This window comes from Solanum lycopersicum, chromosome 2 (genome assembly GCF_036512215.1).
Source record: "Solanum lycopersicum chromosome 2, SLM_r2.1".
Taxonomy (NCBI): Eukaryota; Viridiplantae; Streptophyta; class Magnoliopsida; order Solanales; family Solanaceae; genus Solanum; species Solanum lycopersicum.
The window spans coordinates 65,096,358-65,113,378 of NC_090801.1; the positions used below are offsets into that span (position 1 = coordinate 65,096,358).

General features: G+C 30.2%; 2 protein-coding genes across 4 annotated transcripts; one reads left to right on the forward strand and one right to left on the reverse strand.

Annotated features, from left to right (window-relative positions):
• Nucleotides 1–858: 858 nt before the first annotated feature.
• LOC104645733 (uncharacterized) lies at nt 859–4,385 on the reverse strand. Its single transcript, XM_010318033.4, has 3 exons — nt 4,096–4,385; nt 3,972–4,005; nt 859–3,875 (listed from the first exon to the last, which is right to left on the reverse strand). The coding sequence occupies exons 1-3, from the start codon at nt 4,176–4,178 to the stop codon at nt 3,603–3,605; spliced, it is 390 nt and encodes a 129-aa protein (XP_010316335.1). The 5' UTR covers nt 4,179–4,385; the 3' UTR covers nt 859–3,602.
• Nucleotides 4,386–5,969: 1,584 nt separating this feature from the next.
• Nucleotides 5,970–16,590, forward strand: LOC104645732 (caffeoylshikimate esterase). Of its 3 annotated transcripts, none has more exons than XR_739819.4 (7): nt 5,970–6,038; nt 6,132–6,203; nt 8,543–8,683; nt 9,968–10,098; nt 10,176–10,319; nt 10,582–10,674; nt 16,225–16,590. XR_739819.4 is itself a non-coding variant. In XM_010318031.4 (6 exons), the coding sequence occupies exons 1-6, from the start codon at nt 6,008–6,010 to the stop codon at nt 10,597–10,599; spliced, it is 537 nt and encodes a 178-aa protein (XP_010316333.1). In that variant the 5' UTR covers nt 5,970–6,007; the 3' UTR covers nt 10,600–16,590. The 3 variants fall into 3 exon arrangements, 1 of the variants encoding a protein (XP_010316333.1); XR_003245564.1 differs by having other exon boundaries at nt 9,968–10,069; nt 10,183–10,319; XM_010318031.4 differs by having other exon boundaries at nt 10,582–16,590.
• Nucleotides 16,591–17,021: the final 431 nt, after the last annotated feature.

The following is a 17,021-nucleotide window of genomic DNA, read 5'->3' on the forward strand; positions in this document are numbered from 1 at the left end:
TTTAAAAATGCCTATTTTAAACATTTTATTGAAGTTGAGGTGTTTAATTTAAATAAAGCCTACATCATCAACTATCTAAATAAAAATTTCAAACAAATTTAAGAGATATATTATGTATTAAAATTACAATTATTAGTATATATAATTAAATCTTAAATATATTAGATAATTTAATCATTTTTTGAAGAAAAATACTTTCTTTTTTTTGGCTTAAACAAGGAGAAAAAGCTCATTAATTAATTGCCGGAAAGAAAAACAAGCATGTAATATTGTATCTTGTAACACCAAGATAAGAAACTGCCAAAAAGTCTCCAGAAATAATCGATCACATTTTTTGCGCTTGTATGAATTTTACAATGTGAAAGTTTGCTTTTTTATTTTTTAGTGTTTGCCAGTTAGAAGTTGAAGCTTATGCATGTTGCGTCAATGTAGGTTGAAGAGTTATATAAGTATGTATCAATTTATTTTTAGACTTAAATTTAAGTTAAAGATAATTATAATTTGTTTGTATTGAAATAAATAGTTCAATTCAGTAGTTCTCTTTTTGGCATGATGCCATCATTTTTTGGTTTTATTTCTCCCAACTATACAAGGAGATAAATTGATAATAATGTGCAACATAGTGTTAATGTAGAATTATATGTGTATTGTAAATATTAAAGTTGTAATTGTGACTACATTGCTGGAAAGAAAATAAACATGTATTATATCTTATAACGTTAAGATAAGAAACTGTTAAGAAATCCTAAAAATACTGAACCCATTTTATACACTTGAATTAACTTTACAATGTGAAAATTTTTATTTTTTATTTTCTAGTTATAGATTAAAGTTTCTGCATAAACATGTAGCAATCAATGAAAATTCAAGAGTTATAAAAGTATGTGTTAATTTATTTTGTACTTAATATTTAAGTTAGAGATAATTATAAATTTTTTTTGTATTGAGAATAAGCACTTCGATTTTTGATAGTTTTTTTTTGGGCACAAGGTCAATTTTTTTGGTTTTATTCTCTCAAATATACAAGAAGATAAATTGTTAGTGTTCAATGTTAGTATTAATGTGCAATTTTGGTTTCTGTAGAGTTAGTTATGTGTGTTGTAAATAATGAAACATTAATTGTGTTTTATACAATTTTAGTATATATAATTTAAATCTTAAATATTAGATAAACTTAATCATTTTTTCTAGAAATATAATTCACTTTTTCTTTCAAAAAGGATAAGAAGGTCATTAACTAATTGCCGGGAAGAAAGAATTACAATGCCAAGAAGAGAAACGACAAAGAAGTCTCTAAAAAATAACGATCACATTTTTTTGCATCTAGATGAACTTTGCAAAGTTTACTTTTTATTTTTTGAGGTTTTTGCTAGTTAGAGGATGAAGCTTCAACATACATAAACATGTGACATCAATAAAGGTTCAAAGAGTAATAAAACTTATGACTCCCTTTTTTATTGGTTTATATTAAAAGAGGGAAGAGGGGGCGGGGGGGGGGGGGGGATCTTGAAGAGAAACCTAAATGTTAGTTCGCAAATAAAACTTGACCTTCTTCACAGATATTGGAGAAAACGAACCTAAATCACAAAGCTAAACTTGTATGTTAATTGAGCAAATAAAACTTAACCAAGATATTTCGTGCACAAAAATTAATTAAACACTTTATTAATTAGGTAACTACACAATTTTTTTTCACGTTGGTGCATAGAAATTAATTATGCATACCTTTTGAAGAACTACATAATTTTTGACATTGTTGATGCACAAATGTTAGTTATTTTTTCTTTAAAAAAAATATAACTATAAAATTATTTTGGCACGGTAATATCTTAGATAAAGAAACTTTTAAATTGTACATCACATACAAAAAAGAGAATAAAATTAATAGAAAAACAATAAGACCAAGACCAATAGAGGAAAGGAGAAAAAAATGGAGGAAACAAAGGAAATATAGTGAGGGAAGTAACTTTAGCGTTTTTAGATTATATGCCAACATGCATCACTCAGCACATACACTATTAAATTTGTTTACATATGTAACTATTAAAAAAAGTATAGTATACTACTAAACATGAAGATAATTTAACTTCATAATAACTATAACAGAATCAATATGGGATTAGCTAGTAAGTAACCTGATCAGTTGTTGTAATTGAACATTTCCATATTTAATAAATAATTTAATTCCACACACTAATTTCAATTTTAGAATTTTCTTTGCTTGTATTTTCATTCTTCTGTTCAACGGTTAAGTTTAGTACATAATATAGAGTCATTTTCTATGATTATATCCATTCGCTTTTATAAGTTGTAGATTTTTAGATAAATTTTTTTACTTTGAGTTGATACAATTAATTTATAAAGAAGATCATTTTATGTAATTAACTTAACTATCCGACAGATAAATTAAAATACGTAAAAAGAAATTTCAAAATTTCGAAATCTAATTAGCATAAAGCCTACTTCATCAATTATCTAAAATGAAAATCCCAACAAATTTACGAGATGGATTATGTATTAAATTTACAATATTAGTATACATAATTTAATCTTAAATATATTAGATAATTTATTCATTAGAGGAAGAAAAATAATATATTTTTTAAAAAAGATAAAAAGGTTATTAATCATTTGCTGAAAAGGAAAACTAGCCCGGTATTTTGTAACGTCAAGAGGAGAAATGGTAAAGAAGTCTCCAAAAATAATTGACCACTTTTTTTTTTTTTTTTTGCGCTTGAATGAACTTTACGAAACTTTGCCTTTTTATTTTTTTGGTTAGTTTAGAGGTAGCTTATGCATGCATACAAACGTGGCACCAGTGAAGGTTCTAGAGTATGTGCTAATTTTGTTTTATACTTAAAACATACAAGCTATAAATAATTCTAGTTTGTTTTTATTGAAAATATATAGTTCAATTTGGTGGTTCTTTATTTACATGATATTAGTTTTTCAAAATTTTATTTTTCTGAAATAGCCTTAGTGTGCAATGTCAGTGCTAATGTGAAATTAATCATGAAGTTGTAATTGTGATTGTTGGAAAATTAATTACAAAATTTTAATTATTTTTTTTCACAATGAAACTGACAAATCTCGTTGAAACATTAAGAACCCTAACTAATGTCTCCCTCTTCTTCATTGATTTAGGAAAAAAAAAAAGGAAAAAAATTTCGAAGAGAACCTTCTTCATTGATAATTCGAAGAAAAGGAACCTAAATCACAAACTAAAACTTATATGCTAATTGAGCAAATAAAACTTAATCAAGATATTCATCAGTGCCATGAAAGCGATAATATTTACAACCTGGAGATCTGTGCGAAATGAAGATGCACACGAAAACCGTATACAGATGGGTGGAGAAGAAACTGCACAATATTATATATTTTTCAAATAGTCAAAAGTGGTGAAAACCCACTTGATTACATTTACAGAAGATAATAAGCACAACAAAACACTTACATCAACCCCTTACATTAAAAACCAAAAACAAGAAAGAAAGAGAACTCCTTAGATTGCTAAGTAATGTACAACTCTTCGTTTTTTGTCTTCTTCTTTTACTTTGGAAAACTTTATTTCTAATAGGACATATTTTGCAGTCAAACATTCATATTGGTGAGAGTTTTGAGGAATCAAAGCCCTCAATTCTAGGTGGTGGTGCTTGAGTGTTTTGTCCAAGTGATTTTGGCTTTGCACATGAAACGGAAGTAGATGCACTGATTGACGTTGTTGTTGATGATGATGATGATGAACCGTTGAATTGTTTTCCATAATTTACAAAGCGAACATCATGAATCAATGGATTCATCGGTCGGCTAGGCGGTGAACCATTAAAGAAAGGAGGAGATGCTGATGCTGACAGTATTGCACTTATAACATCCTGTTAAAATGAACATCAAATATTAAACATAAATTAGTTAACCAATTCATCACACCGTCATTTGTATTGTAACTTTAAATCTTTCCATAAAAATACCTCTGTTCTGGCTTTTGAATCCATCACCTCATCACTGTTACACAAATGAAAAATCAGAATGCTAACCATTTAACAATCTAGCTACAAATAAAAAAAAGAGCTGAGAAAGTGAAAGCAAAATCACCTGAAGCGACGCTGAGTAACCCAATTTTCTCGACGAGATTCGGGAAAAAAAGTTCGAGACGCAAGATTATTGGGATAATTCATCGTCACAAATTAACCGGCCGGAAAACTATTCAATCGGCGGGGAGAACGGTGGTAGGAGCTGATGGGAAATGGAGAACTGTTGAAGGAAACATAAGAAATCTGACCCTATTAAATAATGGGAAAAACCACTCCCTCCGTGTCACTTTTCTTTTTTAGTCTTCATAAAATAAATGACATTTTGACTAAATAAAAATAATTTAATATAAAATTTCTTTATTACGTTTAATGACATAATTTATAATTATACAAGTATCCAAAAAAAATAATTAGATCAAAATTTTAATAAAGTGTTATTTTTATCTTAAATATCATATCAAATTAAATAGTGTCATATAAAATTAAACGAAACGTTCATTAGTAAATAAATAAATATTGATTCATATCTTTTTTTTGGAATAACATTAATCCATTTGTTTTACTTACCAGTGAAGATTAGAGTTGATATTAACTTAATTGGAGCTAAGATATAGTTATTATTGTTTGAGAAAGTGAATTAGAAAAAAACAATGCATAAATTAACTTTGTTTAATATATATATATATTTTCTATGAATTAATTATATACATTCTATTATATATTAAAGAATGCATTACTACTAACATGAACTTTTATATTTTATTAATAATAAAAGAGTACAAGTATCACTCACTCACGTACATTAAATTAATTAAAGACATAACTATAAAGTAGAGTGTGGAGCTAGGGTGATTATATATAAATATATGTAAGACTTCTATTTCTAATATATCAAACTAACAGTATATAACGTAATAATATTAGCTTAACTAGTATCATTATTATTATTATTAATAATAATAAATTATTTAGCAATTTTCTGAAATATTCTATCAAACTAACCGTAAATAATAATTGATAATTTTTTATTAAGAAAAATGGAACACGTCATTTGTTTCTCATTCCATTATCAAATGTGAGTAAATTTTTTTTTTCTTAAATGAAATTTTTATTTTTTTAAAAGCGAATTACAATTTTAATGCGATAACAAGCAACCCTAGAGTTGGCCATATCTTTTTACTACTCTAGTTGTGTGTGTGAGTACTAAAATTCGGAAGCATGTAATTTTTTTAAGGACAATTTTCACATATAGTAAATAAAAAATTTATATTTGTATACTAAAACAAACTTTGCATAATTGCGCCCCAAAGCAAACATAAAATTGTATAATTTGCTATACATATACAATTGTATAATTCGCTGGCCTAAATTGTATAATTCGTTGGCCTATTTCGCTGCAATTGTATAATTTGTTTTGCATACAGTTGAATCGAATTAAAATGTATGTATATTGCATAATTATAAGTGTATATCAAGAAGATATATGTTTTTCTCGCTTTATACAAAAACAGAAACACAATACATACACTTCTATTGTATAAAGCTAGAGAAAATTATATTTCACTGCAATTGTATAATTCGTTGGCCTTTTTCTCTACAATGTTGAAGTAAAATGTTTGTAAATTGTATAATTAAGTGTATAACACGAAAATATACATTTTTGCATGTGTATATACAATTTTCTCTCGCTTTATACAAAACAGAAACAGAATTATACACTTCTGTGTATAAAGCGAGAGAGGCGAGCGAGAATGGAGAGCGGCGAGTGGGATTTTTGGGAGAGAGACGCTGACAAATTTTAGCTAATGTTTGCTATGGAACACAATTAAATCAAACCCTAGCTATTCCATTTAATTTAGGTTATTAGTTTGCTATTATATACAATTTTCTTTTTTTTTAATTATAATAAATAGTTATTAAGTTTGATTAATTCAAAATACCAAAATTAGAATTGGCGAAGGAAGTGATTCGTTATGAGTTTAGAAATTGAACGGAAAACCCGAGGTATGTCCTTCGCTAATCACAATTGTCAATTTGGTACATCTGAATTCTGATATTTTGGGGGAAACATAAGGTGGATTTTTTTTCATTGAGAAGAAATTAGATGCAGATATGGACAATGTGGAAGGCAGGCGTGTGCTGTAGAGATATTCAGCTTTCAATTTAAAGGTATAATTTCTTCATCTTCCTTTCTCATTGCTGATATACCTTAACTTGTAAAAGTATTAGGTGCTCCGATTCCTTAGATGGGCATTTAGGGTTTACGCTTCTGCTTCCCGGGATAACACTGAGAATCATGTACTCTTCGTCAATGTTGAGTTGTTCGCCGTTCATGTCATTATTATTATGAGTAGTTGTGGGGAGGACAATGTGGTTGATGATCTAGAAAAGGCAACTAAGGAAACAAACAAATGGTAGTTGGAAGCTAGAGGAAGCTCAAAATAAATGAAAGAAAGAATACATAAAGTTGACTCCTAAAAACTTGTCTCCACTGTGTCGGTTTAATACTCTGATGACAAAATAATCATCTAGAAACCTTTAAATCTGTGTGTCACATCGTGTCGGGTGTCCACAAGACACAATAGGGACGAGTTGGAGTGTTTAGTTGCAATGGACACTATGCACTCTCGAACTTGCCCGCAGAGGCCAAGTATGAATGTATGTTTATGTAGTGTGGTTCTTGATCAATAACTGGAAACAACCTCTTTATTTTCTCAAGGTTAGGGTAAGGATGCATATGCACCACACTCCTCCCTAGACCCACTTGTGGGATTATACTTAGATTGTGGTTGTTGGTTCTTACTCAATAGACTGCAAATTTGTGTAATGTGTTACCTTTAGGATGCGTTTTGATATGGAGTTCTATGTCATGGATGTTTTACCCTAAAATATAATTTGTTTGAATCATTTTCTACTCTATGATTGAATATAGAGTTTGGTGATATATGGTAATTTTGCAAAGTGTATAAGATCCGACATGGGAATAGTGTTTCGACATAAATTTGAATATTGAAGGTTGATATAGAAAAAAAACCATTCATTGAAGTAAGAGACGTGGAGTAAGATTTAGGATATTTGTAAAGGAAAATTACTTCCACTAATAAGTGACTGAAGTCATTTCCATTCTTCTGGTGAAAAATCGTGTGCAGAGAATATTTTCAACACTTAAAGATATATAAGTAAACAAAAAGGAATTTCTGTTTGAAGGGAAGTGATTTCAGCCATTTTAAACACACTGCCTCTTATAACCAGTTGGTAGATTTAACAAGTGTGCAGTTGGAGATTTTATGTATACAAATCTTAACTTATACGAAGACAACAGAACAAGCTTACAGTGAAAGGTACGTTCACAAAGATAATGTACATAAAACTACATCAAACAATTTTAACCAAATCAATGCTTACTTTACAAGAATATACAATCAACATACCTTATTTCACCTTTTCAAGAATGGAATGATGACGTACATAAATCTCCAACTTATGTTACGAGAATATGTGTACCAGGTATCCTTTCACCTTTTCAGGAACTGAATGATGATTGATGAGCAGAATTAATAGCTATCCGATCTTATGTAGATGGAAAAGCCAATTTTGCTGATGGGTTTTTTGGTTTGTTAAATCCATAAATAAGTTTTTGCCTGAATTTTGAGAAAATGTGCCATTAATGTATTGACCACTAATTGACAGAAAAGGGAATGATCAGTGCTGAAATGCCCTTGAACTTCTAACAGTGGTCCAAAGTGAATTCACACTTTATGTACGTCATTTTTGCGAATGTACCTTCTACCGTAAGCTTGTTATAGCTTTTGGAAGCATTGCCAGTTGAGACTGCATATTCTACCTCTGTCGTTTACTGTAATGGAGGAATGAGCCAAAATGGGCGTGATACCCTACATGGAAGTAACGTGTTTCTTAGTTATCTTTTCTGCTTTTTCTTAGTGATTTTTTCTTCCATCTATGCATCAGGTGCCACATGTTGGACTGAAGATGGCGGAGATAAAGCTTATGCTCTTCTTTCCTTTTTTCGAATGTTGTTGGAAACGTGTTAATGCTTTATTGCCTAATTTTCCTTGCTAAACCGTCAAATTTTTTAGCTTGTTTTATACTTTGTAGTGTAGCAAGTTATGACTTCTTCCTACTTTTCCTTTTCAAAATGAGCTCATAGAATAAATAGAAACAAAATAGATGGAGCTAATGCGAGAATCTCGTATTGGTTGAACAGTTTAAGTAAACTGAAATTCAGCATAGGAATGACAGGATTACATAAGAAGAATTGAATTGGGATTTTAGTTTCCTTATTTAGCTATCAGCATTCTATTTTGATTATGAGACAGTTTCGCACTCATATGGGAAGGTGAAATGCTTGGTTCATAAGATTATAAGCTCCAAAATTTATTACATATTATCAGTTAAAGCAAGAAGGTTTGCTTGTTACAAAGGCATTTGAAGTCTCAGACAAGTTATCTTTTTGTAACAAAATTTGTAATAACTATCCTTATCTGTAGGCATTGCATGGAAATTAGCATCTTTTGGTTGTGGAGTCGTTGCAATGGAGTCTTTTTGGGCTTTCAGAAGGTCTTCATGGTTACATACTGGTTTTGACAAGCTGGTTGAAGATGTCATTGAGCATTACTTGAAAGTTGAAGGTATGACTCAATTGGATAACCTTCTTCGTCGTCTTCATCATTAAATGGATTCTTCTTAGTGATATGACGTCAGTCTCTTTTATTTTATTTTATAGAGAGTAGAAGAAAAAAATGGAGAAAACAAAGCAAAGGAAGACAAAGAAAAGATTGTTTTGTACTTCAATTGAGTGGTGAAGTGAGTGTATATATAGTGAGGGGAGCGACTTAGTGCTTTTGGATTATATGCCTGCATGTATATCTTTCCTTGTTTTCCTCTAGAGCAGCTGATACTAATGGTCAAATGAAGATGCTTTAGATCTGACTTATAAAGGGGCTTTGAGCCTTCGACCGTGTGTTAAACCCGAGTATCGCTGTTAGCTTTTGTCTTCTGCTGAATTTGTGTAGTCTGATGCTACTTTTGGACCCTTCTGTAAATGTGAAGCGCCATCTTAGTACTGTTCATTTATGAAATTCTTAAGGCTTACAGATCAAAAGAAGTACCAAATTCTGACCAACAAATACTTGTGGCAGAACTGTATGAAACTAACTAGCTAATTTATATTAAGAGTTTCTTAGAATATTAGTCAAGTCTGTCCTCTTCATTATATGCCAAACAAACACTCCCACAGCTCATTTTCTTAGTCGTACTCTGACGGGAACAGAGTATAAGGGTATAGTCAAAACTGTATTGTTGGCAAGAGAAATTTGTCCCGAATCGGATATTAAGGTACCTGTTATCAACTTTTAGGTTTTATAATCTAATGTTACTACTTACTAGTGAAGCATATAACTTTAAAATGAACAAAAAGTGATAGGGGAAGCTTTCTGTCCATTTATAGCAAGTAGAGATTTTCGGGGGTTAACCTACAAGTAAAATAATATGATCTTTCTTTTGGAAAAGAGACTTTTATGAATGGCAAAATGAGCGCCAGTTAATGTTTGTCATCTGAGTGACCTAATTAAGTAATGTCCGCGATCTTGTGAAGCATAGGGTATGACTGACCTTATTTAATCCTCCTGGTTGTAATTACCCTCGTTGAATCTTTATCCGTCGACTGCAGAGTGATATAGTAAATATAATATATCCATGTTTCATGCTGGAAATATCTGTGTCCTGCATTAGATAAAAATGTAAAATATTATCGTATGTAAATCAAGTTGCCAGTTCTCTGTGTAAATGTTGGTATTCTGACTAACGTCAGGCCCGAAATCTCAAACATGATGACTTGTTATTGAATATTGCATTTTCTTATTCTTCTTGACACTCTACTGGAGAAAAAATTGATAGATAATAGTTGGTTGCAGAAAAGCCAGAGTTCTGTAATCTACCAAGCTTCCTATTTGAGGAATCCATGGGTGGAGCAATAGCTTTGAAGGTGCACCAGAAGCAACCTGATGCTTGGAACGGTACTGTTCTTCTTGCTCCTCTGTGCAAAGTATACCTCTGGAAATGCTTCTCAATTCTTACTGATGCCTCTGATTTTGATAGAGTGATGACTGGTTTGTCATACAGATTGCAGATAGCATAGTTCCACCATGGTTAGTTACACAAATTTTAATTGGCGTTGCAAAGTTTCTTCCAACAAAGAAACTACATATAGTCCGGACACAGGATTTAGGAGAGACGGCAGTCAGAGAAGCAAAGAAGAAAGAACATGTACGTATCTCTTTGTTTTTTGTAATAAATCAGCTCGGAAAAGTAATAGGTTTTAGGAAATCAGAAAAGTGATGGTTACAGAGTATTAGAGGCTAATAGTGCTTGTGTCAAGAATGCTTCCGTTACCTATCTCAATTGCATTAAGTGATGTTGAATAGTTTCTAGTAGGACAACCTTGAGTGGTTGAGCATCATAATTAGATACGCAGATACATCCTGCCCAATTTCTCATATAAGAGGTAACCTATTTCTTCTGTGTACAGGCTGCCTATAATGTGTAACATAAGCCCTGTTCACTGACCACTCTGGAGTTACTGAATGCTACAAAAGAGATAGAGGGACTACTAAAAAACTGTGTACGTGTTTCAACTTTCTTTTGAATTTGTGTACACTGTGTTAACTGTTTAAAGTTTGATATGTGAATATTTACCCTTCGAGGTGGCCCAATGGTTTGAGCTTGAGACTTCCATATAGGAGGGCCTCACGTTCAAAACCCCTTGCTAGCGAAAACAAGGGGTTTGCCTTCTGGGTTGAGCTCATTACACTAGACTTGCCTAGTGGGTTATCTCTCCCATGTGGTTTGTGAACTATTGCATAGGAGCAGAGAGAAGTGCACCCAAAGGCTAGCGACTGCGGGTTTTCCTTTTCATAAGAAAAAAGGGTTGATATGTCACCATTCCCTTGTCGTAGAAATGCTGACATTAAGATAAATATGTATTTGTTCATGCATGATTAGAAAGCTAAGAAACTATTACATTTGACATGGTTGCAACTTGCAAGTAGCATATATAGAGAAGTTGTGACCATGTATTAGACCACCAAATGCACCCTCTTTAAATATGATAATATAATGATTGAAGGTGATTAAGTGGAGGTAGACTTACAATCACTTTGAGGGAAGCACATTTTATAATATTATCCAATGAAAATAAAAAGATCTATATACCAACTCCGTTTGTCCACTGCGATATGGTATCATGATATGGAAGTGTAGATACAAATAAAAAGCGTATCAATATATAAAATAAGTTCTTCAGATACGTTTACCAAAAAGATATTCCATAAGCCACTTTCATGAAGCCATGATTCATGATTATGCACATCAGTTCACATTTCATAAAGGGATTTATGTGCTAGAACTTCCATGTATGATTCATATTGACATCTTCATATCTGTGTTTGCATCTGGACCTCCACATTTGCCAGCTGATGCTTTCAGAAGAGGTCATTCTTTCGAAAAGTATAAAAAGGTCATTTTAGTTTACCAAATTGGAAAATAGCTCATAGTATTTATCCTTCGGGGTGGCCCAGTGGTTTGAGCTTGGAAAATTCATGTTGGAGGTCTCACGTTCGAAACTCCTTGCCAGCGAAAGCAAGTTTCGCTGGATTTGCCTTCTGAGTCGAGCTCATCGCACCAGGCTTGCCTGGTGCGGGTTACCTCTCCTATGTGGTTTGCGAGCTATTGCATAGAAGCGGGGTTTACCTTGTGCGCATCCAAAGGGCAGCGGCTACGGGTTTCCGTTGTCATAAAAAAATAGCTCATAGTATTTAACATATAACCCCTAAGAGTATAAAGGACAAAAGACCTTCTTTTTACATTGTTGGTGCACAAAAGTTAATTAAGCATGGTTAAAACAGGATCGTCTTAACCACTGGGCCACTAAAGTCATCACTTAGTATGGGGCCCCATTTATTTTGTTTAAAATACTTATATTAATAAAACAATGTATCTGTACTTTTATTTTAATTTTATTTTTTTTAAAAAAAAACATGTAAGAAGTAGAAACAAATTTTTTTAAAAAAAGATTGTTAGTTTTCGACTTTTCCCACTTTTTTAATGGAATGAAACATTTTTTTGGGAATAATTTCCTTGAGTGGAAATTGTGTTTCTTATTTATCTCCTAAAAGTTTGACCCTATATTATTATTTTCCTTGTACTCATATTTTTAGTTCTCTATTTTATTACAATATTTCTCTCCTATAATTTTTTTTTGTTTTACTGTTGCTTACAAGTTACAAAAAGAACAAAATTTTCTTTTGGATGTCTTCTTCAAAATCTCACTATTTTGATATTATTTTATCAACTTATCAAATTCACGAGTCAGGTTTTTATAATTCTAACTTCATTTTGTATTTTTTCTTGAAAATATGTTGTTATTAATATTTTTAGTTCATAAGTATATATACTTGTTTTAGTTCTTATTAGAATTATTCAATTTAAATATGTCAACTAGAAAATATGATTTCGATTTGACAAAAAGAGAAAAAGAGAACTTAGAAGAATTAAATAAATTTCAAAAAGGAGTCCTTCATAGATTTTTAACAAATAATAAAATTAAAAGTATTTCATATAAAATAATGTTAACAATTTCAGTAAATGTTGCCTCCGCCGAAATAAGCTTTTCGAAACTAAAATTGATAAAATCTTATCTATGATCACCAATGTCTCAAGAAATATTGAATGAATTAACTATATTATCAATTGAAAAAGAATTACTAAAACAATTTGATTATAAAATATTAATTAATAACCTTGCATCTAAAAAGGCTAGAAAAGTAGAGTTTAATTAAGAGTATATATGATGATTTTTTCTAAAATTTTTTTTTTATAAAAATACTAGTGCCCCCTCTTCAAGATTTGGCATGGCCCAATCTTATTGAGTCGGCCGTGTGTTTTTAGATAATTGTGTAATTTTTTCGACATTGTTGGTGTGCGCATTACGCACCATTTAAGAATAAATAATACATTTTTTGACACTACTAATCAATTAAACACAAATTTTGAATTGCTACATAAAATTTTTTGACACAATTGTTGCACAAAAGTTAATTAAACACTACTTTTAAATAGCTTCTTTATTTATTTTTTTTGACACGATTGTTTCACAAAAGTTGATCAAACACTGGTTTTAAATAGCCAATTTAGAGTTTTAAATCCTACATGTACAATAAATGTGTCTTCACTGAAGGTTTTATGTTAAAATAGTGAAGGAAGCAACTTAGTACTTTTGGATTATATGCCTGAATGCATGACTCAACTCATAGTCACACTATTAACAAGGTGGTTTTTCCCCCATTGTATTGCAAACAGGTCATTAAATTTGCTTGTAGGGAAACTAACACATGGTAATTGGTATTGAATCTTATAATGCCAAGATGATAAAATGCAAACAAATAATACCAACCACTTTTTCATCTGGATTAACTTTACAATGTGGAAGTTTGCTTTTTATTTGTTTGTATTTTGCTAAATTAAAGATTAAAAATTTTGCACGCACAATACACTTGAAAGAGTGATTTCAATTAACTTCTCTTTATTTCCAGGATAAAAGTCAAAAAACATAAAATCAAAATTCATACAAATATTTTCATAACTAGTATCTCCTATTTCACCCAAATTGTTTATAAATCAAAAGTTCTCGTAATTCTTTATATCCAATAGCAAAACTTCTCTTTCGAGTTTCCAGCTGAAGTACTTTTTTTCAATTTTCTCTTCATTTCTTCCTCAACATTTTCTATCACTACTTTCACCTTTAAATAACTACATATTTTTTGACACAATTGTTTGCACAAAAGTTTATTAAAGACTGTTTATAAATAGCTACATTATTTTACTGACACAATTATTGCACAAAAATTAATATAATACTGCTATTAAATAGCTAATTTAGAGGTTAAAAGCACACAGACTCAATAATTGTGTCTTGAACGAAGTTTTTAAAGTACTAAAAGTGTGTGTCAATTTTGTTTTATACTTAATATATAAGTTACGAAATAATTACAGTTTGTTTATATTTGAGGATGAAGTTGAAAGTAGTTTAGTTATGTGGTTCTCTATTAACATTACGTCAATCTTTCTTATTGTATTTTATACGGTAGAAGAAAAAAGGGAAAAAACAAAGCAAAAAAAAAATTATTTTGTGCTTCAATTGAGTCGTAAAGTGAGTGTATAAATAGTGAAGAAAGCAAATTAGTATGTTTGGATTATATGCGTGCATGCATGACTCAACACATAATCACACACTATTAACAAGGTGTTCTTTTCCTCACAATTAAAAATAGTTCAATTTTTTTCTTCAAATAGGTCATTAAATTTGGTTGAAGGGAAACCAACACAAGGTAATTGGAATTGAATCTTGTAACACCAAGATGATAAAATGCTAGCGAAAAATACCAACCACTTTCTTTTACCTAGGTTAACTTTACAATGTGAAAGTTTGCTTTTAATTTGTTGGTGTTTTGCTAATTGAGAGGTTAAAGATTCTGCATGCACAATACACTTGAAAGAGTGATTTCAATTAACTTCTTTTCATCTTCTGTGAAGAAATCAAAAAAAATAAAATTAAAATTCATACCAACATTTTTCATAACAAGTAGTTCTCTCAAATCGTTTATAAATCCGTGTTCCCTGTAATTCTTTATATCTTATAGTGGAATTTGCTCTTTTGAGTTTCTGATTAAAATATTTTTTTTTCTTCAATTTTCTCCTTTTTTTCCTCCTCAACATTTTTAATTTCTACTTTCACCTTTAAATAACTGTATAAGTTTTGACAGTGTTGCACAAAAGTTAATTAACACTACTTTGAAATAGCTACATTACTTTTTTTGACACGATTGTTGCACAAACGTTAATCAACACTACTTTGAAATAGCTATATTGTTTTTTTTACACGATTGTTATACAAAAGTTTTTAAACACTAGTTTAAATAGCCCGAGGTTAAAATCTTACATGCTTAATACATGTGTTTACAACGAATGTTTTAGAGTACTAAAAGTGTGCCAGTTTTATTTTATACTTAACATACAAGTTTAGAGATTATTACATTTTATTTATATTTGAGAATAAAGTTGAAAGTAGTTCAATATTGTGGTTCTGTTTTAACATTAGGTCAATCTTTATTATTTTTATTTTTATAGAGAGTAGAAGAAAAAAGTGAGAAAGCAAAGAGTAGGAAGAAAAAAGAAAAGATTGTTTGTGCTAAATTTGAGTGGTGAAGTTAGTGTATAAATAATGCGGAAAGCAACTTAGTATTTTTTCAATTATGTCTGCATGCATATGCATGACTCAACGCATAATCACACACTATTATTTCCCATTATATAGTTCAATTTTTTTTTCAAACATGTCATTAAATATGCCAGAAGAAGAATCAACACATGGTAATTGGTATTGAATCTTGTAATGCCAAGATGATAAAATGATAACAAAAAATGTCAACCACTTTTTCACCTTGATTAACTTTACAATATGAAAGATTGCTTTCACCTTGATTAACTTTATAATATGAAAGATTGTTATTTATTTGTTGGTGTTATCTTTAATAAAAGGTTAAAGATTTTACACGCACAATACACCTCTTCATCTCCAGGATAAAAGTCAAAAAACATAAAATTGAAATTCGTACCAACATTTTCATAACTAATATTCCCTAGTTCACCCAAATTGTTTATAAATCTGGGGTTCCTCATAATTCTTTATATCAAATAGCGAAATTTTTCTTTCGAGTTTCTAAATGAAGTGCTTTTTTTTCAATTTTCTCTTCATTTCCTACTAAATATTTTCAATCACTACTTTCACCTTTTGAAAAACTATATATTTTTCAATACAATTATTGCACAAAAGTTAATTAAACACCGTCTTAAATAACTACATTGTTTTTTTGACACAATTTATTGCACAAAAGTTAATTCAATATTGCTTTTAAATAGCTAATTTAGAGGTTAAAAGCATACATGCTCAATAAACGTGTCTTGGATGAATGTTAATGTGTTTCACTTTTATTTATACTTAAGTACAAATTAAGAGATTATCACAGTTTGTTTATATTTAAGGATGAAGTTAGAAGTAGTTTAATTTTGTGGTTATCTATTAACATTACGTCAATATTTTTATTTTATTTTATAGATAGTACAAGAAAAAAGGGAGAAAACAAAGAAAAGGAAGAAAAAAAGAAGATTGTTTTGTGCTTCAATTGAGTGGTGAAGTGAGCATATAAATAGTGAGGGAAGCAACTTAATATTTTTGGATTATATGCGTGCATGCATGACTCTACACACAATCACATAGTATTAGCAAAGTATTTTTTTCCTCACTCTATTAGAAATAGTTCAATTTTTTTTTTCAAATCGGTCATTAAATTTGTTTAAAGGAAACCAACACATCGTAATTGGTATTGATTCTTGTAATACCTTGATGATAAAAGGTAAACGAAAAATACCAACCACTTTTTTTCACTTGGATTAACTTTAAAATATGAAAGTTTGATTTTTATTTTTTGGTGTTTTGCTAATTTAAAGGTTAAAGATTTTGCACGCACAATACACTTGAAAGAGTGATTTCAATTAACTTCTCTTCAACTTCAAGAAAAATTCAAAAAACATAAAATTACAATTCATACCACCATTTTCATAACTAGCATCCCCTAATCCGCACAAATGGTTTACAAATCTGAGTTACTCGTAATTCTTTATATCTTATAGTGTAATTTCCTCTTTCGAGTTTCTGACTAAAGTATGTTTTTTCCAATTTTCTCTTTTTTTCCTTCTCGTCATTTTCAATTTCTACTTTCACCTATTAAATTACTATATCAGTTTTGACACGATTGTTGCACAAAAGTTAATTAAATACTACTTTATAATAACTACATTATTTTTGTTGACACAACGTTTGCACAAATATTAATTAAACACTACTTTGAAATA

Bases quoted from the DNA above. Each gene is read 5' to 3' on its own strand.
- LOC104645733 (XM_010318033.4), bottom strand. From the start codon at position 4,178: ATGAATTATCCCAATAATCTTGCGTCTCGAACTTTTTTTCCCGAATCT. The intron at 4,006-4,095 runs GTGATTTTGCTT...TTTGTGTAACAG, and splicing joins GTTACTCAGCGTCGCTTCAG to TGATGAGGTGATGGATTCAA. The intron at 3,876-3,971 runs GTATTTTTATGG...TCATTTTAACAG, and splicing joins ATTCAAAAGCCAGAACAGAG to GATGTTATAAGTGCAATACT.
- LOC104645732 (XM_010318031.4), top strand. From the start codon at position 6,008: ATGAGTTTAGAAATTGAACGGAAAACCCGAG. The intron at 6,204-8,542 runs GTATAATTTCTT...CCTTATCTGTAG, and splicing joins ATTCAGCTTTCAATTTAAAG to GCATTGCATGGAAATTAGCA. The intron at 10,099-10,175 runs GTATACCTCTGG...TTTGTCATACAG, and splicing joins TTCTTGCTCCTCTGTGCAAA to ATTGCAGATAGCATAGTTCC.